This window comes from Zootoca vivipara, chromosome 7 (genome assembly GCF_965207765.1).
Source record: "Zootoca vivipara chromosome 7, rZooViv2.hap1.1, whole genome shotgun sequence".
NCBI classification, from domain to species: domain Eukaryota; kingdom Metazoa; phylum Chordata; class Lepidosauria; order Squamata; family Lacertidae; genus Zootoca; species Zootoca vivipara.
Window position 1 is genome coordinate 7,713,633 of NC_142590.1, and position 26,972 is coordinate 7,740,604.

At 46.8% G+C, this 26,972-nt stretch overlaps 1 protein-coding gene across 1 annotated transcript in view; it reads left to right on the forward strand.

The window, feature by feature from the left end:
- The window catches only part of CACNA1E (calcium voltage-gated channel subunit alpha1 E), a 327,543-nt gene that overhangs the window by 164,898 nt on the left and 135,673 nt on the right, over positions 1 to 26,972 (forward strand). Inside the window, exons 8-11 of the mRNA XM_088673714.1 lie at positions 15,170 to 15,285; positions 16,837 to 16,890; positions 17,242 to 17,328; positions 22,469 to 22,678. Coding sequence (XP_088529840.1) covers positions 15,170 to 15,285; positions 16,837 to 16,890; positions 17,242 to 17,328; positions 22,469 to 22,678 — 467 coding nt within the window. The remainder of the gene's footprint in view (positions 1 to 15,169; positions 15,286 to 16,836; positions 16,891 to 17,241; positions 17,329 to 22,468; positions 22,679 to 26,972) is intronic.

Consider the following 26,972-nt stretch of genomic DNA (forward strand, 5'->3'; position numbering starts at 1 on the left):
TCATGAGCCGCCGCCAGAACCTGGAAACAAATTGGCGGCCACGATCCGAAATAACCCTTAAAGGTAATCCATGCAGTCGGAATACGTGATCCACAAACAGTTTGGCTGTCTCTTCTGCAGAGACCGCCCTGGCACACGGTATAAAGTGGCACATTTTGGACATGAGGTCCACCACCACCAACACTGCGGTCTTGCCCCTGGAAGAAGGCAGATCTGTGATGAAGTCCATGGACACCACTTCCCACGGCCTGTGTGGCGTGGCTAAGGGCTCCAGCAATCCCGGTGGCGCTGCTCTGACCACCTTTGCCCGCTGGCAGGTGTCACAGCCCCGTACATAGTCTCGAACATCTTCCCGCACCCCTGGCCACCAGAAGTGTCTCATGACTAGGTGAGCGGTTTTGTCCCTCCCAAAATGACCCGCCGTTGGGTTGTCGTGCATCTGCTTGAGGACCGTACGTCTAAGCTGGGTGGTGGGCAGGTACAGTGCACCCTTGTAGAAAAGCAGCCCCCTGCGTTCTGCAAAGTCTTTTGCCTGCTCCCCCCCCCTCTCAGTTCTCTGAAGATGCGGTTGGCAAATTCATCCGCTGCCGTCAGTGCTGTGAGTTCCGCCTCGCTCACCACTGCTGCTCCGCAGGACCATGCTGACGGGGGGAAAATGTGCCTGGGTGCCGGTGGCGCCTCCTCCTCCATGTACTCTGGCTTGCGGGAGAGGGCATCCGCCCTGACATTCTGCTCTCCCGGGATGTAGTGTATGGAGAAGTTGAAGTTCGAGAAGAACTCTGCCCACCGTATCTGCCGCTGGTTGAGCACCCTGGCAGTTCTCCAGAACTCCAGGTTCTTGTGGTCTGTGCACACCTGGATGGGGTGCTTGGCGCCCACCAGGAAGTGTCTCCAGTGCTGGAACGCAGCGTGGATCGCAAGAAGTTCCCGATCAAACACCGTGTAGTTTCGCTCTGGCTGGGTCAACTTCCTGGAGAAGAAGGCACAGGGTCTCCACTCTCTGTTGGCGTCCAGTTGCAACAAAATGGCGCCCACAGCTTTATCAGAAGCATCTGTCTCCACGCGTAGGGGCGCGTCCTGAACCACGTGGAACAGGTTCTGGTCTGAGGCGAACACCCTCTTGAGGCTTTCGAACGCTGCTTGCGCCTCTGGTGTCCACCTGAACTTCTGCTTGCCTCTCAGGCAGTCAGTGATGGGAGCCGTAACGCGAGAGAAGTTCTTGATGAACTTCCTGTAGAAGTTGGCGAAGCCTAGTAGGCGTTGGGCATCTTTGCGCGTCCTGGGGCTGTGCCAGTCCAGGATGGCCTGCACCTTGTCCTTGTCCATCGCCAGCCCCTTGTCTGACAGCTTGTAGCCCAGGAAGTCCACCTCCTTGGTGTGAAACTTGCACTTCTCCAGCTTGACATACAGGTGGTTCTCCTTCAGACGCTGCAACACCTCCCTGACATCTTTCACATGCTGCACTGGGTCATCGGAATAGATAAGGATGTCATCCAGGAAGACCAAGCATTTCCTGAAGAGGAGGGACCCCAGGACGTGGTGCATGAAGGCCTGGAAGCATGCTGAGCCCCCTTGCAACCCGAAGGGCATCACCAGATATTCAAAAGAGCCCAGAGGCGTGAACATCGTGGTTTTCCATTCATCGCCTTCCCGGATCCTGATCAAGTTGTACGCCCCCCTCAGGTCTAGCTTGGTGAAAATCTTGCCCCTGCGTGCCGCTGTCAGGAGATCATCCACTCTGGGCATGGGGAAAGCCACTGGCTCTGTCACTGAATTCAGCCGTCTAAAATCCACCACAAGACGGCGCTGTTGCGTGTCTTTCTTGTCCACCCAGAAGACTGGGCTGCCCCCTGCTGCCTTGCTTTCTCTGATGAACCCCCGCTTGAGGTTCTTGTCGATGAAAGCGCGCAGATCCTCCAGTTCCTGGTCTGACATGGCGTACAGCTTGGCTGGGGGTATAGTTGCCCCTGGCACCAGGTTGATCTGGCAGTCAAAAGGCCTGTGTGGGGGTAGGTGGTCGGACTCCGCTTCGCTGAAGACCTCCTGCAGGTCCCAGTACGGCTTGGGTATCGCCTCACCCCCTTTGACGTGCATGGTGGCCACCGTGGCTATCGGAGGCCCCTCCCCTGGTTGGTGCTGCATGCAATGTTCCAGGCAAAAGTCCGATCCAAAAGTGATGCATCTCTGGTGCCAACTGATGGAGGGGTCGTGGCGCGCCAGCCAGCTCATGCCCAAAACGATGGGGGGGTCTGAGATGGTGGTGACGTTGAATGCCAGCGTCTCTGAGTGCCTTCCCACCGTCATTTTCATGGGGGGGGGTTTGATGAGTGATGGCCCCTCCCAGCAGCTCTCTGCCGTCAATGGTCGCCACGTGCAGAGGAAAATCCAGCTGCAGAAGCTGGATCTGGTGCTCTTCTGCAAAGTTTCTCGAGAAGAAGTTCGCTGACGCCCCACTGTCAATTAGGGCGAGGACCGTCAGGGGATAGCCATTTGGGAGCGTGAGCGTCACTTCTAGAACCACTCCTGCTCTGGGAGGGGTGGGCTGGCTCTGCTCCTCTCTGTGCGGGTGGGTGGGCTGGGGCTGTTGTCTGCTGACTGTGCCTGGCTGCTGCCCCTTGTCTCCTGCAGCCAGGCTTTCCCGTTTCCCTGCTGTGGTGCTGCGTCAGTGGGGGAGGGCACAACCGTTCCCGCCTTTCCTTGCCACTCCCTGCGATGTGGGCAGTCTCTGACGAGATGCTGGGGGGAGTTGCAGAGAAAGCAATTCCCACCCCTTCCCTCCTTGCGTCTTGGCGCCGCTGGGGTTTGAAAAGCCCCCGCGCGCGCGCTATCAATCTGCATGGGTTCCTGGTCCTGGCTGGCCCCAGGCGTGGCTTGAAAGGGTTGTTGGGGGAGTGGCTTCTCCTGCGACCGTGGGAACCAAGCCCGCTTTGCGCGCGTTGCTTGCTTGTCGCTCCACCGGGATTCCTGTCTCACCCCCACCGCCAGAGCCGCTTTGCTCAGCTGATCCATATTACTGGGCTTTGGACCTCTCGAGAGCTCATCCTTCACCTCCTCATGCAACCCCAAGTAGAACGCCGCTTGCATTGGGGGTGACTCCAGTTCCCACCCCAATCTGTGCACCAGCATGGTGAATTTCGCCCAATACGCGCGAACTGTCATATTTCCTTGGCGTAAATTATGAAGTTCCTCCTTAGTCTGGTCCATATGACTATCGGACGAATACATCGTTTTCAAACCTTCTAGAAATAGTTTGACATTCTTCATGCAAGGATTCTTTGTTGCGATTAACGGTCTTAGCCACTCCCTGGCTGCCCCGGTAAGGTGCTCCACAATAAACGCTACCCTGTGCTCATCATCAGGGAACTCATCGTGGTGCAGCTCAAGAGCATACACAATCTCAGTCTCAAAGCCCTTATATTCCCTCGGGTCTCCATTGAACTTGCTTACTAGGGTCCCGGCTCTCCTTCCTGGCAGCACTTGGACTTGGGGTGCCCCTCCCGCCTTGTTTTTCTCTGCATCCAGCTTGTTTTGGAGGTCTACCGCCACCGCCCTTAATTCCTGCTCTCTTTCCTGTAGCGCTCTCACCTGTTCCGCAAGTTGTAGCCGGTCGTCCTGGACCTTCTTAGTCTCTTCTTTAGCTGCCTTCAATTCCCCCTGCGCCTGCAGCAACAGCTGCTGCAGTTCTTGCTGGGCTTGCTCCGCGATCTGCCGCCATCTCTCCGCCTCTGACACGCTCATCCCGGCAACTCCAAAGTAGCCCAAAAAAGGATTCGGAGGTTGCTGTCACAGTGGCCGGAGTGGGCTACTTCAGAGTAACGACGCTACGCAGCTCTGCATTTTATTCTTTTATTGGTGCTGCGTATTTACAGTGCTGAAGTCATTGCTATTTACACGGAGTGATGTGGTCAGTCGGTTCCAGAACCTCCGAATGGCTTTTGGCGCGTCTTTCTCCAACACAAAAGCTTTGGCAGACCCATCCTCTTTCCCCTCCTCTTTCTGCGTAATTCCGGAGTTGGGGGGATGGGTCTCCCCCCCTTATTCGCCCCTTCCTGTCCCACCTGGGACCCTGGCTCCTCTACCTTGCCTGAGCCTCGGACACGACTTCCTGCTTCCCCATTGGAATCGGAACTCTCTCTGCTTTCCCCTGTGCTCGGGGATGGGCTTGAACTCAGGAGGGGAGGGACTTCGCGATATCCCCTGTCCCTCACATGAACTTTCAAGACGCTCGATCTCAGGACAAAAGGGAGAAACGTGCCAAGAGGAAGGCATGTTTGACAAACCCTCGCTGTGATCAACTCCTGCCCAGAAACCTATGTCCCTGGGCATCTTTGTCTCTATCCATCATGCTGCCACGCTGACAACACGTGCAGCTCAGACACCATTTTTGAACTTACATTTTATACATTTGTAACTTAGATAGTTGTTATAAACTTCCCTTCATTTGGCTGCATTAACTGGTGCTTTGAGATATAGATTATGTAAATAAATACTATGTTTATTTATCCACAAAACAATGTTTGTGTGATTGTTGTTTTTAAGGGGGAGAAAAGAGGCAATACCAGGAAAATACAGTCTGCCTTAAAGCATCCTGGATGCTTTCTAGAAGCATTAACTTCTAAAAGGTTTCTAGAAGGTTAACTCAATGTTGACTTGGCTTCCAAGTTTAAGCTGCAAGGGATATCACTTGCTTAAACCATAGATTCTCTCCGAGTGTCTAAATCCATTCCTCCAGGAAGGTGGCCAAGGTGTACAGGAGGATAGGACCTGAGTGAAGACTTATAGCTGAGGCTCACTCACCGAGGCAGAGAAGGGTACAAAGGCTGAGCCATGGAAAGATGTCAGGATGCAGAATAATGGCTCTGGTGTGCTTGCAGGAGATGGTGAGAGAAAGGGTAGCATCAAATTGCAAGCAGATACTTTAGTAAATATTAATGGATTGGAGCAAAGTTTGCATCAATATTACCACAGATTTAGACTATATATAAAGACTTCAAAGAGGATGCTAGTGTGATTAAGCAGAAGTGTAAAGAAAGGCATTAAAAGTCTAGAAGATCCACATTAAAAAGTTATGCTAAAAGCATAAACCCAAGAAATTGTGGGGGTTTCCCCCAAAAAAATAATGCATTGGGATAGCTAAGCTTACCAGGACTGATAGGATGTTGAGACCACAAAAGGTGTACTGAAAGCAGGTTCTGGAGAGGCGAAATGTGTGAGTCTTCATGTGGAAGATAATGGAGACACATTTCCCCATCTGAACTCTTATTTTGTGGGGCAACAGGGAAACTGAGGAGCTATGTCAAGCAGAGGTGACAAATGATGGAGTTTTAAAGCTAATTGACAAATTGCAAGTTAACAAGTCAGCAGAGCCAAATGACATTCACCTGAGAGTTCTCGAAGGATGCAAATGTGAAACTGTTGCTCTTTGAAGGAAAAATATGGATACAGGTCGCTCAATGAAAATGTCAACTCAGTGTGCGGCAGCTTTTTAAGGCTTATTAGGAAATCGGTTGTGGAGGGTGAACTGCCACTGTCTGAATGCTTTTATATAAATTTGTGATGTTGTGGTGCAGCTGCATTTGAAATACAGTACAGTATATCATTCTGGTCTCTGTCAGTGGAGGGTAATCTACTGGAGCCAGTGAGATGCTGCCCTGGTAACCATAGGGCTCGCCCAAACTTACTTTTTGCCCTACACTTTCTAACCAAAATTTTGTGCTTTCCTGGTCTGTTGTCTGAGTGCTTTTTTTTGTTCCTGCCTGTGTTTTAAGATCCACCTCACAGACCTCGCTTATAGGTTTGCTATGAATGTCCATCAAACTGGCAAGAACCAGGGACAGTGTCTTTTCAGAGGTGGCTCCATATCTCCCTAAGGGAACTCAACAGAGAGGAAGACGGGGACAAAACTGGAAATAGTTGGCTCTGTCTGTCCTGTGCTCCGGCTCCGCCTGCCGTTGGGCTTCTTGCCTTCTGCCACACCAGTTTCACTCTTGCTTGTGTGACGAAGCTCCTAGAAATCCCAAAATAACTCACAACTGACACGATATTTTAGGTTTGGGTTTTTGGCATTATTTTGGCCACAACTTTATTCAAAATACATTTTAATTCTGAGTGTTGGCTTAGGCTTTGGTTAATCCATCTGTCCACTCTAAGGGACAGGACCATTTCCATTTGACCCACGTTGGGTCAGGACCATTCCATCTGCCCTGGTTGGGCAGGACCAATTCCATCTGACCCATTTGGGTCAGGACCAATCTCCGACTTACCTAATGGTAGGTAAGTCAAGTAAACACCCCAAGGGATTGGAGGTACTGTTCACAGGCACTCTCCTCCCCCAAGGAATGTTCCCCAAGGCTCGGCTCTGTAATGGCCGCACCATCCTTGCCTATGGCAGGATGAATGGACTAGAGCCCCTGAGCCCCAGGATTCCTTTAACGGAATACTTCTATAAGGAGCAAGTAAGGGGGGTAGGCATTTTTATGCCATGCCCCTCCTATACCAATTTTTAACCAAAGCCTAACGGCCAACCTAACAAGTTGTGACAATTTGCTTGTCAGTAGGCAAAAACCAAATAGCAACAGCCAATCAGCCAAGTGGCAAAATTCCTACTGGGCCCCTGAATACAGGCGACCCCCGCGAACGGGCAAGCAGTGTCGACTAAGCCTAAAAGCAGTGGCGGGCGGGCGGGAGATTCGAAGGCTTTCCGAGAGTGAGGGAAAACGAAAGTAACGTGGGCGTTAAGTAAAAGGCTGCTGTCAATCAAAATCAATGGCACGCCCCATGACTCAGCCTAACTACAGCCCACCGCCTCCCAGATTTCTTTTGAGCTCGCCCGCAACCCCCACTACACTTTATGAGTGTAATGGGCTTTATCTCAAAAGACGTTGTTGAGCAGGAAAAGGTACACAAAAGGGGCAATGAGAATGATCGAGAGGTTGATGTCTTTTTTTTACAAAGAAACTCTAAAGCGTTTTGGATTCTTTTAGATTAGAAAATAAAAACGACACCTAGAAGTGTGTAAGAAATGACACCATGGTGTGGAGAAATGATATCACCCTGTAAAACTAATTGGTAGTAGGTTCTGAACAGACAGCCTGTGCGCTCCCACGACTATTCAGTGCAACATAAAAATTGTTTTCAGAAGGCTAGATGGCTATGCAAAGGAGTGGACACATTCTTGGAAGACAGGTGTATCTGTGGCTAATAGCCGTTAGCTCAATGGAATTTCCATGTTCAGACGTGGTGTTTCTCTTAGTACCAGGTGCTGGGAATAAACAACAGGGGAAAGACTGTTCTGGTTGTTGGCAACCTTTAAATCCTGGCTGTTGGCCATCTGCCCAGAGGTATATATCCCTGACCACAGTTGGAAACAGAATGATGTCCTAGAAGGAACCCTTGTCAGAATCCGCGGGGCTCTTCTGTTTTTCTTGATGATCTCACAACAATACAGGATGGAACTGAACTGTGTGAGAAAGGAAACTCGACTCAGGTTTCATACCTGCTGAGAACAGGACAGGTCCACTGCTATTTTCATCTTCTGCCTTCGATAAGCTGTGGGTGGTCTTTCTGGGACTGGTTTTCTTTGGAGAAAAAAGAACTCAACTTTTAAGGTTCATTTGCACATTCAGAGGCAGGAAGGCTAGGTGTAGCATAGTCTACATGAGCAAAAATGAACTTTAGTATGAAAACTTCACAGGTGCAGTCCAGAGAGCTCAGAGCTTATTGATCCTTGTTTCTGACAGCAAGTCCCTGGATGTCAGCCTGATCTGGCCCTCCTGGTCTGATTTCTCTTACACATCTCTTGTGGTTAGCTAGGCATTTAAGTAAGTAGGAAAGATATTTTGCCTTCATGAAACAACCACCTATTTATCTTGAATTGCTGCCGTTAGTCAGCTTCTTGCTGAACAACTTAGAGCTCAAAGGCGGAGGTGAATCTTCACCGTTATTAATAACAGAATGAACCTGCTCTTAAAAATATCCTCTGAAAGTGCACATGTTAGGCAAAACATCACCTGTGTACGAGCTGCATTGAACTGCATTCAACCTGAGCCAAGCTTCACTGTGAGGTCTTGTTCTCAAAGCCAAAGGGAACTGCAAAACATGAACATATGGATCCATTTGCTTAGCTATGTCCTGTCAAATAAGATCAGTCTTTTCACCCTGCAATTAACACTCTTCCCATCATCGTGCCTCCGTGAGCTAGCTTTGTCAGGAAGGCAGAATGGAGCCCAACAGAGGATGCTCTAGGCATTCTTGACAAATTAAAACTTAACAAATTAGGACATCCAGGTGGTATCCTCTGGATAATTCTTAAAGAGTTTCAAAAGGGATCATGGGGAAATCCGGGAAATTACACATCAGTTCATGTTTGTTCGAAGTCAATTGGTGGAAAGGTTGCAATGTATGCTGCTCCCATTTCTTTCAACATAGACTCTAATTCAGGCATCCCCAAACTTCGGCCCTCCAGATGTTTTGGACTACAATTCCCATCTTCCCCGACCACTGGTCCTGTTAGCTAGGGATCATGGGAGTTGTAGGCCAAAACATCTGGAGGGCCGCAGTTTGGGGATGCCTGCTCTAATTGTATATTGGCCCGGATAAGGGCACACTTGGCTTCCCCCATCCATTCTATATTTGGGAATGATTCCTGAATCAGATTGTGTCCTAACATCAATTTCCAATTAATGTACAGTCCTCTGTCTGGATTCCACTCTGCCTTTTCTGCCAAGATGGCAGAGAAAGACATTAATTTCAGAGTCAAAATTACTGCTTTATGCTATACAACTCCTACAGCCAAGTAAAACATAACAGACCCACCGATGATGCCAGCTAGAGCAAGCATGTATCATTAAAATCATTTTGCTCTTTTTTGTTTTCTTGACTGCAACAATTCTCTCTGTGTTAATAAACTTAACAGAAGGTCCGATCGGAGTGTCTGCTAACTCATCTACTCTCTTCCCACGTTAATACCGTTGTCCCTTTGGTCAAGTTTCCATGCTCTTGCTTTTGCTCTTTTGAGGGCCTGGGGGGGGGTAGAGACTGGAAGGTGGCAGAGTTTCATTTGATATCCTAGTTAAACTTTTCCTCGGCGCAGAAAGCCCCTGTTGCTCTTTCAGCCCATTAGGTGGTGGCAGCTATTGATTTTTCAATATTTTATGGTGAATTTAGCCTCAGTGGTAAAATTGCAGCAACTAGAGCCCTATGCAGCTGTTTAAATGGTGTGTGTGGCAATACCATGAGAGGAAATGTGTTTCCCAGTGCCCCCATTGCCTCTGTTGTGAGCTGAGGCTCAATGCCTAAAGCGGAATTCTTTGTATGTTCAGCTGAATGTGCTGAGAATTCTTCCCACAGCTGGGAACCCTGCACAATCCTGGAGGGGATTCCCAATTGCATCCAGACCCTCATGTGAAGAAGCCCCCTTCAAACCTTCCCACTCAACATGGGGAGGTTGGCATGTAGCTGGCAGGGAAGGGGGCGATGGAGCAGGGCAGGCACCTGTAATCTCTCTGACACATTCCTTGAACTCCTGAATAGGCCTTAGCCATCTGCGACGAACCCCCTCGCCAACGTTACCAATAGATTATGAGACGAAAGCAATCCCCACTCAATTCCTTACGCCTTAAAATAAACCCCTCAATTCTGGGCTTCTCAGTAAAGAGAGTTTAATTCCAGCTTTCGTGGCCTGATCTCACAAACACTCAGGGCTATTTGAATGAACAACCTCTTACAGAACAGGGACTCCCTCAACTCAGATCCCCACTGTATCAGTCTGCCATATAACCCTGGCAAACTTGTGCCACTCTAGGTTTTCACCATACAGTACTGCCCTTCCTGTGTGACTCTAGGACACAAACTATCCCCTTTTCCTTAGGTAAATTTTGCCCTTTGCTGAGTCTCCACCTCTGTGAGTCTTAATACTGTACACTGCTGGAATAACCAAGACGATACTCTTTGGCACAAAAGGAAGATGAATTTTATTTTCTTGAGAACATAGGTTTTTCTTTCCTTAACGATGCATACGTTTACAAGCTTAGTTACAGTTATACATTAACTCTGTCAGACTTTAACTTCAAGTTATCCTAAGCCTAACCTAAACCACCACTATCCTGGCCCCACACCCTTCTTCTTCCCTCTTCATCCCCACACTCCCTCTCTCCCTCTTCCAACTGCCGAAACCCTCCTTTTTAAACCGGGCCTCCTAAAGATGCGCTGTCAGTTAAGCTGGAGGTGGATTAACTCTTTCTAATCCAGGGTGTAATAAATCTTCCATCCTGGGGCTAATCCATTACACCATCCATCTAATCTGGGTTACCAAGTCATTGTTCCGAAGTCAGTGCCAGTTTATTGAAAGTGATAGAGACTCTCTAAAGGACAGCATGGACATCATAGGGAGAGAGTACTCTTTAACTTCAATAGGGGAGGGAACTGCTGTTCTTCAAGGAACTCTCCAATGCAGTGCTGTGAGGAAGCCGTGAAGACGACCAGAAGGTACCCGGAACTCTCTTTTTTCTACAAATACAGGCAGACCAAAGGAGGAAGTGCTTTTCAGATGTGTGGTCTGCTCTTCGTTTTTGACTAGAAACCATAGTCATTCCCACACTCCTGATGGTGAAACTGGTACTGTAGTGCAGCAGGGTTTCTGAACTAGAACTGGGCTTGTAAAAAGCAAATTGTGCTCTTGGGGCAATTGCTCACTTTAATCTTCTGACGGGGTTTATCGCTGCAGCCAATGACACTTAACTTTGCTTTATAAATCCCTCACTGCTATAGACTTGCAAATGGTTTTAACTGGTTGTTTTTACTGATATTTTTACCTGCCTTGTTTTTATGTTTTTTTAGTGTGTATTTGATTGCCTTTTATTGTATGCTGCTTTTATTTTTTAACATTGCTACCAGCTATCATAAGTACCATTATGGTGCAAAGACAGGATACAAATTCAACAAACCAATAAATTAATCTTCCCGTGGTGGGAACCGATAACAGTATCTTTATCCCATGAATCCATCTAGGCCCAAATTAAAGTGCACACTGTAGACTTTGAAAAAAGGAAATGTCATGTGCAGATGAGACAAGTGTATTTTTTGGAAACACATTTACCTAACAGGTATACTATTTAGAAAGGTGGGGTTGATGGTAGCTCTCTGTCAAGCGTCCATTTCATTGGAAAGCATCATGAGTGAAGAGACTGTTTATTTATTTATTTTTAATGCAATTTCCAAAGAAACATTTGTTATACTTGCAACCTGTCCTTATAGACGCCTCCTGGTCAACCTCCTTCCCACCACCATTGAAGAACCCAACCAAGTCTGGTGCGCAGCCTGGGAGTCATTCTGGACTCACAGCTGTCCATGGAGGCACAGGTCAATTCTGTTTCCAGGGCAGCTGTCTACCAGCTCCATCTGGTATGCAGGCTGAGACCCTACCTGCCTGCAGACTGTCTCGCCAGAGTGGTGCATGCTCTGGTTATCTCCCGCTTGGACTACTGCAATGCGCTCTACATGGGGCTACCTTTGAAGGTGACCTGGAAACTACAACTAATCCAGAATGCGGCAGCTAGACTGGTGACTGGGAGCAGCCACCGAGACCACATAACACCGGTCTTGAAAGATCTACATTGGCTCCCAGTACGTTTCCGAGCACAGTTCAAAGTGTTGGTGCTGACCTTTAAAGCCCTAAATGGCCTCGGTCCAGTATACCTGAAGGAGCATCTCCACCTCCATCGTTCTGCCCGGACACTGAGGTCCAGTACCGAGGGCCTTCTGACGGTCCCCTCATTGTGAGAAGCCAAGTTGCAGGGAACCAGGCAGAGGGCCTTCTCAGTGGTGGCCCCTGTCCTGTGGAACGCCCTCCCCTCAGATGTCAAAGAGAAAAACAGCTACCAGATTTTTAGAAGACATCTGAAGGCAGCCCTGTTTAGGGAGGCTTTTAATGTTTAATTGTTTTATTTCATTTTTCTGTTGTAAGCCGCCCAGAGTGGCTGGGGAAACCCAGCCAGATGGGCGGGGTATAAATAATAAATTATTATTATTATTCTAAGTCTATGCCTGCTTTGCATCAGCAGCGCTGTGGGACATTGGCCTGAGCTTTTGTGGGCTGATGCTTAATGTGGGCTTCCTTGTCTTTGTGAACTGGTCATCCTTTCATAGTGTCAGGTTTACTGGAGCTTATTTCAGTGGTTACCAGATTTTTTTTCCCCAATGAATCAGGGGACACTTTTCAAATGCAATGGATTTTGTATGGGGACCGATTTGTAAAACCGGGGACTGTCCCTGGGAAACGAGGACATCTGGTAACCTCAGTCCCAGAGCTGCACAAGCGAAGAGAGAAAGACCGTATGCTCATTTGGGTCATTGGGGGTTGTTTTCCGTGCTGCTGCTGCTTGTTTCCGTGCTGGAGTGTCAGTTTTGCAGATGTGATGGAGAAGAAGACAGAGTGTTGTGTGGGCTCCACAGAGCTTCCTCCTTGCAAGGATTGTGGTTGCCAAGGGAGCCTGGAGTATTACCAGGGGGACCTACATTATGCTCCTTCTCCCTCTCCTGTCTTCCTTTCCACCCACCCTTCCACACCTTCAGAAGATTCTGAGACTCTGCAGCATGGCTGCAGCAAAACACATTTCCTTTGAATAATGCATCCACGCCCCCACCCCATCAGCCTCTGTGTGTGTGTGTGTGTGTGTGTGTGTGTGTGTGTGAGAGAGAGAGAGAGAGAGAGAGAGAGAGAGAGAGAGAGAGAGAGAGAGAGAGAGAGAGAGAGAGAGAGAATCCTTTGCCTGCTGAAAGTCAGTGTGCAGTGAATGTGTGGAATTATAAGCATGTATTGAAGAGAGAGGCTTGGTTTGGACAGCAGGAAGGCAGCAGCCCTGCCCTCTGAATTATGCACAAGGTCTTGCTTTATCGTTCATGCTCTTCCGAATCCCCTGGACCGCAAGCCAAGGTTTTCCGCTTTCAAGCGTGGCTTTCAAAACCCTCCTCCTCTTGCCTGCCTTTGCCAAGCTGGCCTGTTTGGCGCTGCTTCAGCCCTCCTCCCACCTGTGCAACCCACATCATTTAAAGTTGTCTCCTTGGAAAGCTGTGGTCAGCAAAGGTTGCTGGGAGGGAAGGGATGAGTTAGGAAAACATCCTCCCAGCAAATGAGTAAAATAACCAGAAGTTAAAAGTGGAGGCATTGTCTCCTATTTCATACTCCTCATGTGTTCCACCTTCATTTGCGAACTTAAGTCTGCAGGAAGCTGAGACAATGAAAGCAGGTGGGGGAGTCAGGCAGCAAAGACCCCCGCCAATACTGTCACGGTCCGGCGGGTGGTTGAAGCCCTGGCTGAAGACGTCAGGACCAGAGGCAAGATGGTGGTGTAGAAGCAGGAACAGGTGCAGGGCTGAGGCAAGATGGTGGTGTAGAAGCAGGAACAGGTGCAGGGCTGAGGGTCCAGCAGCAGGCAGTCACGGGGTCAAGGAGCAAGGCAGAGGCGAAGGTCTGGGAGTCAAGGAGCAAGGCGTCAGCAAGGCAAAGGTCCAAGGGTCGAGGAGCAAGGCGTCGGCAAGGCGAGGTCCAAGGAGCAAGAGGCCAGATGCAACCAGGCAGGGATAGCATTGCTGTGGCAAAGAGCTGAAGGGAAATGCTGAGCTTTTATCCCTCCCAGCTCCTGCCACCAGGTGCAGTGAGGTATCAAGTGGCCTCACCTGAGTGGCCACTCCTTGCTTCTCCAGCACAAGCTGAGGCCTCACCTGAGTGGCCACTCCTTGCTTCTCCAGCACAAGCTGAGGCCTCACCTGAGTGGCCACTCCTTGCTTCTCCAGCACAAGCTGAGGCAGGCCCCAGTCCTGCAAAGCACTACAGGCCCCAGAGCCTGACTCCTGCCCATACTCCTGACAAATACCCCTTCCCCACACCCAGAGGACTTGCATTTAGTGGTACTTGCTCTCGCTTGCGGTGGGTTTAGAGTGGGGAGGAGCTTTGAGCGAGTGATTCCTTGGCTTGATTTGTTAACACTGAGGCATGGTAGGGGATCGGTTGGCTTTCAGGCGGTGTCAACAGCCTGCTAAAGGCTTCCTCTGAGCCCAATTTGCACAAACACACACACGCACAAGTTTGGAGAGCGGGGCAAAGGTCCTTCTTTCACCTGAGCTCAATCCGCTGTGGTACAGAGGTTAGATGAGATTAGATTATGACCAGGGAGACCTGGCAAAAAACTGGAAAACAGACAAAATACCAGAATTACTAGAATGGAGAGCCTAAATTTGCGAATTTGCGGGAATGGCAAAGTTAACAGCATCAATTAGAGGTTGTCCTAATCTAAAAAAATTATAGAGTGGGAATGTGTAAAGGTCTACATGAAAAGAGTTGGTTTTGGAGCTTAAAAATGAATATGCAATAGCTTAAAGGGCACAAGGAGATAGGATAATATCATAACAAAGATGGAACAACAAATATAAACAGCGGGTAACGCAACAACAACAAAATAACAGTATGTAAAAAAGATCACACATGGGTGGAGGGAAGCAATGGGTCTTGGGGGAGGGAGATGAGGGCACTAATTGAAAAATGGTTAAAGATATATATAGGATTTAAGAGATTGAGGATGAGGATTAAAACAAGGAAACAGACATTAAGGAGTATTAAAATAATGGAATCTGAGAAGAGATTAGTATAAATGAAAACATGAGACTCGAGGTTTTGCCATATATGATTTTATTTTGGATGTGAAGTCTTTTGTTGTAAAGATTGTACACTGAATGAATAAAACAGTAAAAAGAACAAGAACAAGAAAAAAAGATTAGGAGCAGGGAGACCCCGGTTCAAATAACCTGGCTATGAAACTCAGTGGGTAACCTTGAACCAGTCTGCCAAACCTGCTCTGTTGTGAAAATAAGGAGGAGGAGGAATCACGTACCCCACCTTTTGCCCCTTGGAGGAAAAGGTGGGGTGGGAATCTAGTAATGAATAAATAAATACAAACCCCTGGCAATCACTTTCAGCTGACCTCCTCTGAGCTCATTACTTCTCTCTCTCCAGATTCACCTGTATGGGTTTTCTCCCCGCTTCCCCTGTCATGAACTAAGACAGCCTGCCCACCCCTCTGCGCCATGCCTGTGTCCTGCTGTATACAACCCAGTGCTGTAGTGCTGCAGAAAGTCCTTTTCTAACAGGATCTTGGCCCCCTTCCTGCCTCTACAGGGAATTTGCCAAAGAGAGAGAGCGAGTGGAAAATCGCCGGGCCTTCATGAAACTGAGGAGGCAGCAGCAGATTGAACGGGAGCTGAACGGCTACCGGGCTTGGATAGATAAAGCAGGTAAAGTCGGTCTGGGCTGAAGTATCTCCCAGGTCAGGGCAGGATGTGGAGCCAATCCAGCTGCCAGCTTGGAACAACAGCAATCTGTCAGGAGAGAGCCAGAGCTGCCTACAACTGAAAACCCCTCACCCTTCTGTGCCCTGAAACTGCCTTCTTTTAGTGCACAGTTTGTATGTGCTAGGACTTGTAGTGCAAAACCATTTGGGGGGGGGATTAAGTCCTCTTAGCAATACAGTGGTACCTCTACTTACGAATGTTTTTACTTACGAATGGAGCTCCGTCCGCCATCTTGGATGCAGTTTAGATAGGATTTTTTCTACTTACGAATTTTTAGATAGGGTTGCTTCTACTTACGAATTTTTTCTCCCAATGCATTCCTATGGGATTCGACTTACAATTTTTTTCAACTTACAAATGTGCGTTCGGAACGCATTAAATCCGTAAGTAGAGGTACCACTGTATTACAGTATTGCATTCTCATTATAAGTCTGGAATCATTAGCTTAGTAGTTCAAATGAAAACGTGAAGTTAATTCAGAGCGCCATCCTATCACTGTTCCTCCGCCCCACTGCCCCTTAGGATTTCTAGATCACAATGCTGCTGAAATCATAGCTGGCAGAATTGCCCCTTGTTTGCAACTCTCAGTGGCACAAGGGTTTTTCCAGGGTCTAGGTTTGGTAACCCCTATTGACTGCTCCCTAGTCCTAAGACTTGATTTTCCCTTGGGTTCCTGCAGTTCCTCTCCTTCCTTGTCTCTTCCCTTCAGCTAACCTGCCTCCAGGTTACCTGTCCCTTAGGTTTCCCATCTTCTCCGGTGCCTCCTTCAGTTAGTTTCCTTGGCCTGCTCTGCACAGCAGCTCCTAGTGCCTGTTGTGTCAGTGATCCTTTCCCACCTAAACCTATGGTGAATGCTTTGTTGCTGAGCAGTTGGGATGTTTGTGGGCATTCCATAAATTCGTGCTAGCTCATTCGACAAATGCCAGAGGCTTCGCTGCCAGAAATGCAATACCATGTTGGTTGCCATTGAAGTTTTGTTGTGTATGGAATGCAGTTATATTGCAAGCCATAGACATATACTGGGTACAGTTTGGAACATAGGGATAAAACTCTTTCATTTTCAGTCGCATTCCGTGAGTTTCTTGAAGTTTTGTTGTTTGAGGGTGGCTTTTTTCTATTTGTTGGCTGAGTGTTCCCTAACTGTACGCCTCTTGCGTAGGAGTGCACACCTGGCATTTTTTTCTATGTTGCTCAAATATGCTTTGCCATTTTTAAAACTATTATCTTCAGCTTAAAGGACATTTGGAATTCACATAAAACCTACATAACATGCTCTTTTTTAAAAAGAAAAAAGAAAAAAAGAAAAATGCAGGAGAACAAGATTCTTTTTCTCCCCACAAGGTAGAATAGATGTGGACAAATGGCCCTACCCTTGCTATGATGTGATTTGTCTCATATCACCAAATAATATTGTCCCTTTTGTTTTGCTGATTAGATAGTTGACAAATATATTCCTAAACTTTTTTTTAATTATCTTTTTGCATCTTTACATAGAGGAAGTCATGCTGGCTGAAGAGAACAAAAATTCTGGCACATCGGCATTAGAAGGTAATTCCACACCCTGAAATTTGATATCTATGGGGAGATGCAGAATGCTTCTTCCAACTGCTGCTTTTTCCACTAGGCTACTTCCCTCGCATGTACAGCTGTGTTGCCTTGGCAAGTTGGGAAAAATGGGTGGGAATGGGTTGCAAAGAGAAAAAAAAAACAATGGGTGGGGAAAGGGTTAAGCCAAAACATGTTGGGTGTATTGCAAAAATCGGGAACCCGTCCTTTTCCCATGCCATCTGTGAGATGTTTCTCTTTTTTGCCCTTCGTTCTTGGATGTGTCTTGTTTATGGTGTGTCTTTCTTATAGTAGCCCATTAACATGGTGATTGTTATTTTTTGCCTTTCCTAGTTCTCAGGAGGGCGACCATTAAAAGGAATCGGACAGAAGTAATGAATCGTGACTCCAGCGATGAGCGTGTCGATATCTCCTCTGTCGGTAAGATGCAGACAGTCAACGCCTGTCCTTGGGGGCTCTTGCTCCAAACCCAGGTCTTCATTCATCCAAAGATGCCGCTTCCGTGCCTCTGACCAGTGGTGAACGATAATACTTTGCCAAAAAGCAACACCGAAATGAAATCAGAAGGAGCAGGGGCGGAGGTTTAGGGTCCAAGGTTGCTGAAGCTGTCATGCAGTCAAGATGGGCACAGTGCCAGTGGCATGTTCCTCCAACTTCTGCTCCCCTGCAGGGAACTGGGGGAGACAGTGCCGGATTACCAAGTAGGCTGCATGCATAGGCACCAGCCAATGGGTCTCACGCCTTTTAGGTGCCCCGAAACAACGAATCAAAGTAATATTGATTTGATCGTGAAAGAAAATTACAATCAAGCTTTCTTAGTTCAGTATTATCCCACTAGAGCAGGGGTTCCCAACAAAATTTTCTCGAGGACCCCTCATTGAGCCGCTATTGTGACAAGGACCCCCAAGTAATCAGAGTTATGTTTTCTAATTTTTCCAGTAAGCTTAACACTGATCTTGGAAGGGTTAGGTTCAAGGGACGCCGACGATTTAGGTTCAATGGACACTGACAAGATCGGTTCGAGAGTCACTGACTTACTTGCTTGAACATCAAATGCATTATCTTCCTCTTCATCTGTAGGCCTTTGTCGTTTTAGTAGAATGCGCGCGCTGCCTCTTTGCAAAACAGTAGTGTTTGTAAAGCGCCACCTAACGGCATACAGCAGAACTACTGCCTCTATCTAATTCTAGTTTTGCGCTAGACTCTGCTCATGCAGGAAGCGGCCAAAACAAAAAATCTGTTATCATACGAAATATATTTAATATATTTTTTATTCTAATAGCATCTTGCGGACCCCTCTGGCATAGCTCGCGGACCCCTGGGGGTCCGCGGACCACCTGTTGGGAACCACTGCACTAGAGGGTGCACACGGGGTGGAGGGTGGGGTGGGGTAGGGTAAGAGATTCCGGCTGCATAGAGGCCTCCACAGGGTTTAATCCAGCACTGGGGGGAGAAAGTGCATTACCCAGCAGCAGCAGGAACTGTTGTTGTTGTTATATTTATTTATACCCCGCCCATCTGTGTGGGTTTCCCCAGCCACTCTGGGCGGCTTCCAACAAAAGATTAAAAATTCACTAAAACATCAGTCATTAAAAGCTTCCCTAAACAGGGCTGCCTTCAGATGTCTTCTAAAAGTCAGATAGTTGTTTGTTTATTTGACATCTGATGGGAGGGCGTTCCAGAGGGAACAAAACCCTTAACATTTGCAGGCAGGGCAAAGGGAGAGAAGTGCAACAGCATTTGTGCGATGGCCCCCAAAGGTAAGGGGCTTAGATGAGGACATACAGGTGAAACTCAGAAAATTAGAATATCATCAAAAAGTGCATTTATTTCAGTAATGCAACTTATTATTTTTTTCTTTTTCTTTTAATTTTTACAAATGCTTTCTTTTGGAAATTCCACAGTAATGAAACAAATAGTTACAATAATACAAAAATAAACATTGCTGCTACATTTCATTAATTACATTCCATTTATAATTGACCCGCCTAGTGACAAATAATTACAATTACAACAAATAAAGGCTTGACATATCTTGCTTTGCATGCCATGCATCTATCACATATATTGGTTTCACCTTTTAAGTTGCATTACTGAAATAAATGCACTTTTCGATGCTATTCTAATTTTCCAAGTTTCACCTGTAGTTGTAGCCTGGCGGAAGGAGAGGCACAGAAATGGAGTCAAGGGGGAGATCCGGAGCAGGATTTCAAAAGGAAGCTCCAGCGTCAGATATAGGCAATTGCTGTTTTACGTGTGGGTTACACAACTGACCCCACACATTTCAGCAGAGCTCACATAAGCCTGCCCACCACCAGCAGCCCTGTTCTGACCCCTTTTCCGGCCACTTCTGGTGTCTGTATGATGCATACATGCGCAACTGCACATCAGTTGGACGCGTGCATCTAAAACAGTTGTTGCCTGTAGTTGAATTGGAACTAATTACCAAGTAAGAATACATTGGTTTGTGCTTGTAGGAAGACTGTGGTTCGTTGCCTTGCTACAGGTATTATTTTATGCAGCCATGCTCAGTTCATTCTGTTACCACCCATTGCTGTTGCGCATGGTCACTGCTTATTTTACTTACAACCAAACTCCAATGGAATTGTCACGGGCAGTACTTTTTGCACGCCGTGTTGCATTCTGCCGTGTTGTCATCGACACTCTTTCATATACATGCCCTGCCAACTGAGTGTAACGCTTTATGCACCTGGTCCATAAAACAGGTGTAGAATCTTATTCAGCCCAAGGGCTGCATTCCTTTGTGGGCAGCCTTCCAGAGACTGTTTGCCAGTTGTTGGCTCTGCCAGAGATAAAAGTGAGTGGAGCAATGTGTGTGACATTTACCTTTTTCCAGTAGGCTACGTTCCAGCTATTCATGCACATCTCTGTCAATCTAGACAAGTGCAAGGCACAGTTTAGGGACATGATCCAGCCAGGCAAAAGCACTTGAGGGTGTGGGCAAGTTAGAGGCGTGGCCTGCAGAGGGGGCGTGGCCTGGACGGCATTCCAAGGGGGATATTCCTACGCAACTCTTAGAGCAGGCATGCCCAAACTTCGGCCCTCCAGATGTTTTGGACTACAATCCCCATCATCCCTGACCACTAGTCCTGTTAGCTAGGGATCATGGGAGTTGTAGGCCAAAACATCTGGAGGGCCGCAGTTTGGGCATGCCTGTCTTAGAGGTTCAAAAGCTCTGTTCTCTTTTGATGTGGACTCACCCTAGAAAGAAGCATTGGCACAGAATCATCCAGGATTTTGTGACTCCTTCAAGTAAGAAGCAGAACATCTCATTTTCATTCTGTTATCTTGGGGCTGGCAGGAGGACATGCCTTCGTTCTGGAAGAGAGGCACAGAATGAGGGAATAATTGCAAACTCTTGATTGAAATAAGTTAACCGCGCCATGCTTTCCAGTAGCTGCGCCTGACTTGATGAACACAGACAACAAACAATTTCTCTTGCAGTTTTGGGAACGGTGTGTTACGGGCCTGATGCTGTAGATTTGCAACCTTGGATTTTTATTTTCTTAAAACTATTTTTTGTTAGGCAGCTCTCAGCATGGGTATTGCTGCAGAATATAATAAGGTAGGTGTTTTTGTCCCAATATCTGGCGTCCCAGAAAAAGGACTCAAATTCTGCATTGACTTGATAATTGGCACTAATATTCCTTTGGGTTCTTTAGCTTGAAAGTTTGCAGTGTGATTTATTCTTCACTCTTTGGACTACTGTGTGTGTAAACATATGAAAGAGATTCTATCTCTGTTTTGTAATAAATACACGGTTTTGGTGATTAGCTGCATCCTTCTGGGAATGGGAGCAATGTTGTCTGAAGTGCTGTTTAATGCTTTAAAAACTACCAGCTTATTCACACACACACACACTTGAGCTTTCCGGATGAGTTTCAGACTAGTAATTACTCTTTAAAAAAAAAAAAACAGGAAATGATTGTATGCCTACAAGGAAAGGTCTCACAAAGCTCAAGTTGGCCAGGCTCTGCTGGAGATGGTATTTAGGGGTCAATGTGAGCTCAGGTAAGGACCCAGGTGGCGCTGTGGGTTAAACCACAGAGCCTAGGGCTTGCTGATCAGAAGGTCGGCGGTTCAAATCCCTGCAACGGGGTGAGCTCCCGTTGCTCAGTCCCAGCTCCTGCCCACCTAGCAGTTCGAAAGCACGTCAAAGTGCAAGTAGATAAATAGGGACCGCTCCGGTGGGAAGGTAAACGGCATTTCCGTGCGCTGCTCTGGTTCGTGAGAAGCAGCTTTGTCATGCTGGCCACATGACCCGGAAGCTGTCTGTGGACAAACGCCGGCTCCCTCAGCCTATAGAGCGATATGAGCGCCGCAACCCCAGAGTCGGACACGACTGGACCTGATGGTCAGGGGCCCTTTACCTTATGAGCTCAGGTAGCTTCCTGAAATTCATGGCTCCTGTGAGCTCAAACAAATGTTAAGCCGTAAAGCACTGAATGAGGAGAAGCTGGATTCTAAAAAAAATCATAATTTTGTCCTTATTCATTGATATATACACACACCAAAAGGAGGAAGCATCCTGTTCCCTTTGTCCAAAAGGGACAGAACTAAATTTTGCCCAAGCAGGGAGGGAACCTTATTCATTCAACTGCGGCTTGAAGCTTCCTGTGCCTGACATCATATAAATCAGAAAGAGATCAGAAGAATCTTTATTTGCATCAGCCACTAGCCATAACAATAAAATAAAATAAAATGTACCGCAGATAGAGTTAAAAACTTAAATATAAAATGTACATTTTGGAGGGTTACATCCAACAATAGATCTTATTCTAATTGCCCCTGCTAAAAACCTTGCAGTTTTTCCTGTCATCTGATCATCTTGATCTGCTAAAAGAAAAGATACAGTAGCAATGGTTGAGTCAACCAGCATGGACAATAGTAATAACCTCACTCCTCAAATCTTTATAAAAAGTGCAAGCACATGAGCCACTGACTCAGTACTGCCATCTCCACAGGGACATAACCATTTTTTCTGGTGGAAGCTTTTGAAGTTGACCCTCAAGTACAGCCGAAGGCAGTATATTCAATCTTGCAAAAGTGAAAATGTGTCTGTATTTTCAAATTGTTAAATTTTGCAAATAGGGTGCCAAAGTGTCAAAATGCCTAGGTGGAAAATAGTCATACCGTGGACAAAATTTCCTTAGTGTCGCCAAATTATTCTGTCACTCGATATTGTATGGGCACTGTCTAATTAAATTATTTGCTTTACTGAAGCCCCGTGTTAATAACTGTTGTGGTGATAAACTGGAAAAGTAAAGCTTTTGGTTGACAATTTTAGTCAAATTTTAGACATCATGTATGACATCAGGTGCAGGAACAGTGGGCATGGTTCCCCCAAAAAGTCCCGGAGAGCCAGCCGCCAATGACTGGCAGGCCTGAATAGGCCCAACCCTGGCCTATAGCTTCATAGTATTTCCTTGCATGCATAAAGCACTGAGACAACAAGGAGTTTGTCTTTACTTTTGTGAAATGTCTGTGCACCATTTTTCTCTATTGGCATCTCCCGTCTTTCTTTTCCATCCCATTGCAGGCACCCCCCTCGCTCGGGCCAGCATCAAGAGCGCCAAACTGGACGGCGCCTCGTACTTCCGACACAAGGAGCGGCTCCTGCGCATATCTGTCCGCCACATGGTGAAATCCCAGGTGTTCTATTGGCTCGTCTTGAGCATCGTGGCCCTCAACACGGCCTGCGTGGCCATCGTCCATCACAGCCAACCTCCTTGGCTCACACACCTCCTCTGTAAGTGATGGGGTTCTGTGTCATTGATGTGCAACTAATGCAGCAGCAGCAGAAAGTGGAAGAACAAGCCCTTCCCCAGAGCCAAATGCAGGTGTAAGCAAAGGCATGTTTCTTCCAGGAAAATTCAGGCACAGAGCCAGTGTGGTGTAGTGCAGTGTTTCTCAACCAGTGTGCCTCCAGATGTTTTGGGACTACAACTCCCATCATCCCTAGCTAGCAAGACCAGTGGTCAGGAATGATGGGAGTTGTAGTCCCAAAACATCTGGAGGCACACTGGTTGAGAAAACACTGGTGTAGTGGTTAAGAGTGGTGGGCATAGCTGCCAAGTCTCCTGTTTTCCCTGGGAAATCCCCATTTTTCCAGCTGTTCCTAGCTGAAAAAAATGGTTTTTTGTTTTCCCCCGGTTTATTCTGGCGCGGCAGCCATTTTGGAACTGGGCAGAGCATGCTCAGAAGTGACTTTTATGCTGCTCTGCCCAGTTCCAAAATGGCTGCAATGCGACTTCTGGCGCAGCGGCCATTTTGGAACTGGGCAAAGCAGCATCAAAAGTCACTTCTGAGCATGCTCCACCCAGTTCCAAAATGGTGGCAGCGCTACTTCCGGCCTGCTATTTCTGGCCCGGTCCCTTATTTCTCTGACAGCAACTTGGCAGGTATGGCGGTGGGCTCGTAGTCTGGTGAACTGGGTTCGCTTCCCCCTTCCTCCACATGCAGCTGCTGGGTGACCTTGGGCTAGTCACACTTCTCTGAAGTCTCTCAGCCTCACTCACCTCACAGAGTGTTTGTTGTGGGGGAGGAAGGGAAAGGAGAATGTTAGTGCTTTGAGACTCCTCAAGGGAAGTGAAAAAGTGGGATATCAAATCCAAACTCTTCCTCTTCTTCTTCTTCTTCTCTTCTGGGTTCCATGTCTTCAAGGAACTAGCGGCTCCTAACCAGTCCTTGCTGCTTGTGGTGCCTGATTCTGTTCTGACACAGGTTTCAATCAGAAATATACCCCAGTTGTTTTGTTTTTTTAAAAAATGACACAAGGCAGGATAAAAGTCTCCTTTCTATTTTTTTTAAATAGGTTTTTATTTATTTTCTTGTTAAAAACATTAACAAACAACATAATTGCAAACACAAACACAAAACTAGTTACAGGTAGGTAGCCGTGTTGGTCTGAGTCGAAGCAAAATAAAAAAATTCCTTCAGTAGCACCTAAAAGACTACTTTTTTTTCGTGTGCACACGAAAGCTCATACCAAAATATAAACTTAGTTGGTCTTTAAGGTGCTACTGAAGGAATTTTTTTATTTTACAAACACAAAACGTTCTTCATCCACATATTTATTTTGCAAAAAAAAAAGAATACAGGAAGAAGAAAAAAAACAAAAACACACAAAAAACAAACAAAAAAACAACAACACATGAAATATTGAACAAAAACAAAAAATCTTTAAATGCGCATCAATTACACCTCTTTTATTTTGACTTCCAGTTTACCTCCCTGTAGTTTGTAAGCTTTAACCTTATTATATCGCACAATTCTTAACCTATTAAATCATCATCTATTCTTTAATTTGTATTGGGTTCAGTTGTATTCTGCCGATTAGATTTTGGATATCTAATTATTCACTAAAGAATTGTCAAAAATCCTCCAAAAAGTCTCCTTTCTAGCTGCACATTTAATAGTTAGCATGCACCGCAGCAGTGAGTGTCAAAGAGCGCTGGTTGCTTTCAGAGATTTTTTTGACACGTTGCAAATGTATTCACATTGTTGTCTGGCACGTTCGTTCCCTTAGCTGCTCTTTCTGTGCACCATTTTCCTTCTTCTTTCCCCGCACTGCCCTCAACCGCATTTACTGTCACTGCTATTAATCTGAGTGGTTTTGTGGATGATGCCATCATGCTTCTTCTGGCTTGGTGGACGCTTCATGGATGCCTGAAAACCAAAACATGTGGGTCAGCATGGTGCCCAAAGGAAGCAGCAACCAGCAGAATGGAGGGCTGCTGAAAAGCACTGTGAATGCTTGGCAAGGTTAAGTTGTTTTCTTCTTTTGGTTAGTTTGACAGCACGGAATGCGATCATTTAGTGTTTGAAATTGGTGAATATTCAGCACAAATCTGCTCACTATTGAAAGAGTGTTAGACTTGAGCTCTATGCACACAATATATTTTCTGCAGGTCAGTAGCTACTCCACTGTGCCTCTCACTTGCAAGATCTTCTCTGTAGTGTTCCAGTTTTGCCCACATGACTTTAGACGGAAATAGGTGTGTCGTCGTTTTATTTATAATTGTTCTCATGCATAAAGGGTAGCAGTGGCGGTACGCAGAAACAAAAATCTCAAAGTCTACAAATGAAATCAAAAATATAATAGGTAAAAGGTAAAGGACCCCTGGACATAGCTGCCAAGTCTCCCGTTTTCCCCGGGAAACCCCCGTTTTTCCAGCTGTCCCCAGCCGAAAAAACTGATTTTTCCCCCCGGTTTATTCTGGCGCGACGGCCATTTTGGAACTGGGCGGACCATGCTCAGAAGCGATTTTTGATGCTGCTCTGCCCAGTTCCAAAATGGCTGCAGCGCGACTTCTGGTGCGGCGGCCATTTTGGAACTGGGCACAGCAGCATCAAAACTCACTTCTGAGCATGCTCCGCCCAGTTCCAAAATGGCCGCCACGCTACTTCCGGTATGCTACTTCCGGTCCAGTCCCTTATTTTTCAGAGAGGAACTTGGCAGATATGCCCCTGGACGGTTAAGTCCAATCAAAGGTGACTATGGGGTTATGGTGCTCAACTTGCTTTCAGGCCAAGGGAGCCGGCGTTTATCCACAGACAGCTTTCCAGGTCATGTGGCCAGCATGGCTAAACCGCTTCTGGCACAATGGAGTACTGTGATGAAAGCCAAAGTGCATGGTAACACCATTTACCTTCCCGCCGCAGCGGTACCTATTTATCTACTTGAGCTGGTGTGCTTTTGAACAGCTAAGTTGGCAGAGCCTGGGACAGAGCAATGGGAGCTCACCCTGTCATGGGGATTCGAACCACCGACCTTTCGATCAGCAAGCCCAAGAGGCTCATTGGTTTAGACCACAGCGCCACCCACTCCCACAAAATACAATATATGACCACAAAACTGTTATGGAGGGGGTTGAAATGATGCAGCATCTCTCACATACACCAAACCCTACGCCAAAGGATAAATGGACATAAATCTGACATCAGGAATCACAAGACAGAGAAACCAGTAGGAGAACACTTCAATCTCCCAGGACATTCTATACAAGATCCCAAAGTAGCTGTCTTATTACAGAAAAATTTCAGAAACAGACTAGAAAGAGAAGTTGCTGAATTGCAACTCATTACCAAGCTTAATACCATGGAGAGACCTGGTCTGAATAAAGACATTGGATTCTTATCTCATTAGACATGATAAAGCTTTCTTTAGCCATCTCACCCCTTGCTTTTTCCTGCAAGACCAATTGCAGTCATTAACAGTTGTTAACAGTCGTCCACAGGTTTACCACTCCTATCAGCCAATCACCCATTCCCACCACCCTTCTGAGTATTACCCCTCCCTACCCTCTGACTATACATAAGGGTCTGGTGACTTCTGTTTCAGTGTGTCTGAAGAAGTGTGCATGCACACGGAAGCTCATACCAATGACAAACTTAGTTGGTCTCTAAGGTGCTACTGGAAGGATTTTTTTTTTAAAAAAAATTGTTTCGACTACGTCAGACCAACACGGCTACCTACCTGTAACCATCTCTCACATAAATAGCTTGTCTAAATCTTACATTTGGTTCTGTTGTTGTTGTTGTTTAGTCATTTAGTCGTGTCCGACTCTTCGTGACCCCATGGACCATAGCACGCCAGGCACTCCTGTCTTCCACTGCCTCCTGCAGTTTGGTCAAACTCATGTTCGTAGCTTCGAGAACACTGTCCAACCATCTCATCCTCTGTCGTCCCCTTCTCCTTGTGCCCTCAATCTTTCCCAACATCAGGGTATTTTCCAGGGAGTCTTCTCTTCTCATGAGGTGGCCAAAGTATTGGAGCCTCAGCTTCAGGATCTGTCCTTCCAGTGAGCACTCAGGGATGATTTCCTTCAGAATGGATAGGTTTGATCTTCTTGCAGTCCATGAGACTCTCAAGAGTCTCCTCCAGCACCATAATTCAAAAGCATCAATTCTTTGGCGATCAGCCTTCTTTATGGTCCAGCTCTCACTTCCATACATCACTACTGGGAAAACCATAGCTTTAACTATACGGACCCTTGTTGGCAAGGTGATGTCTCTGCTTTTTAAGATGCTGTCCAGGTTTG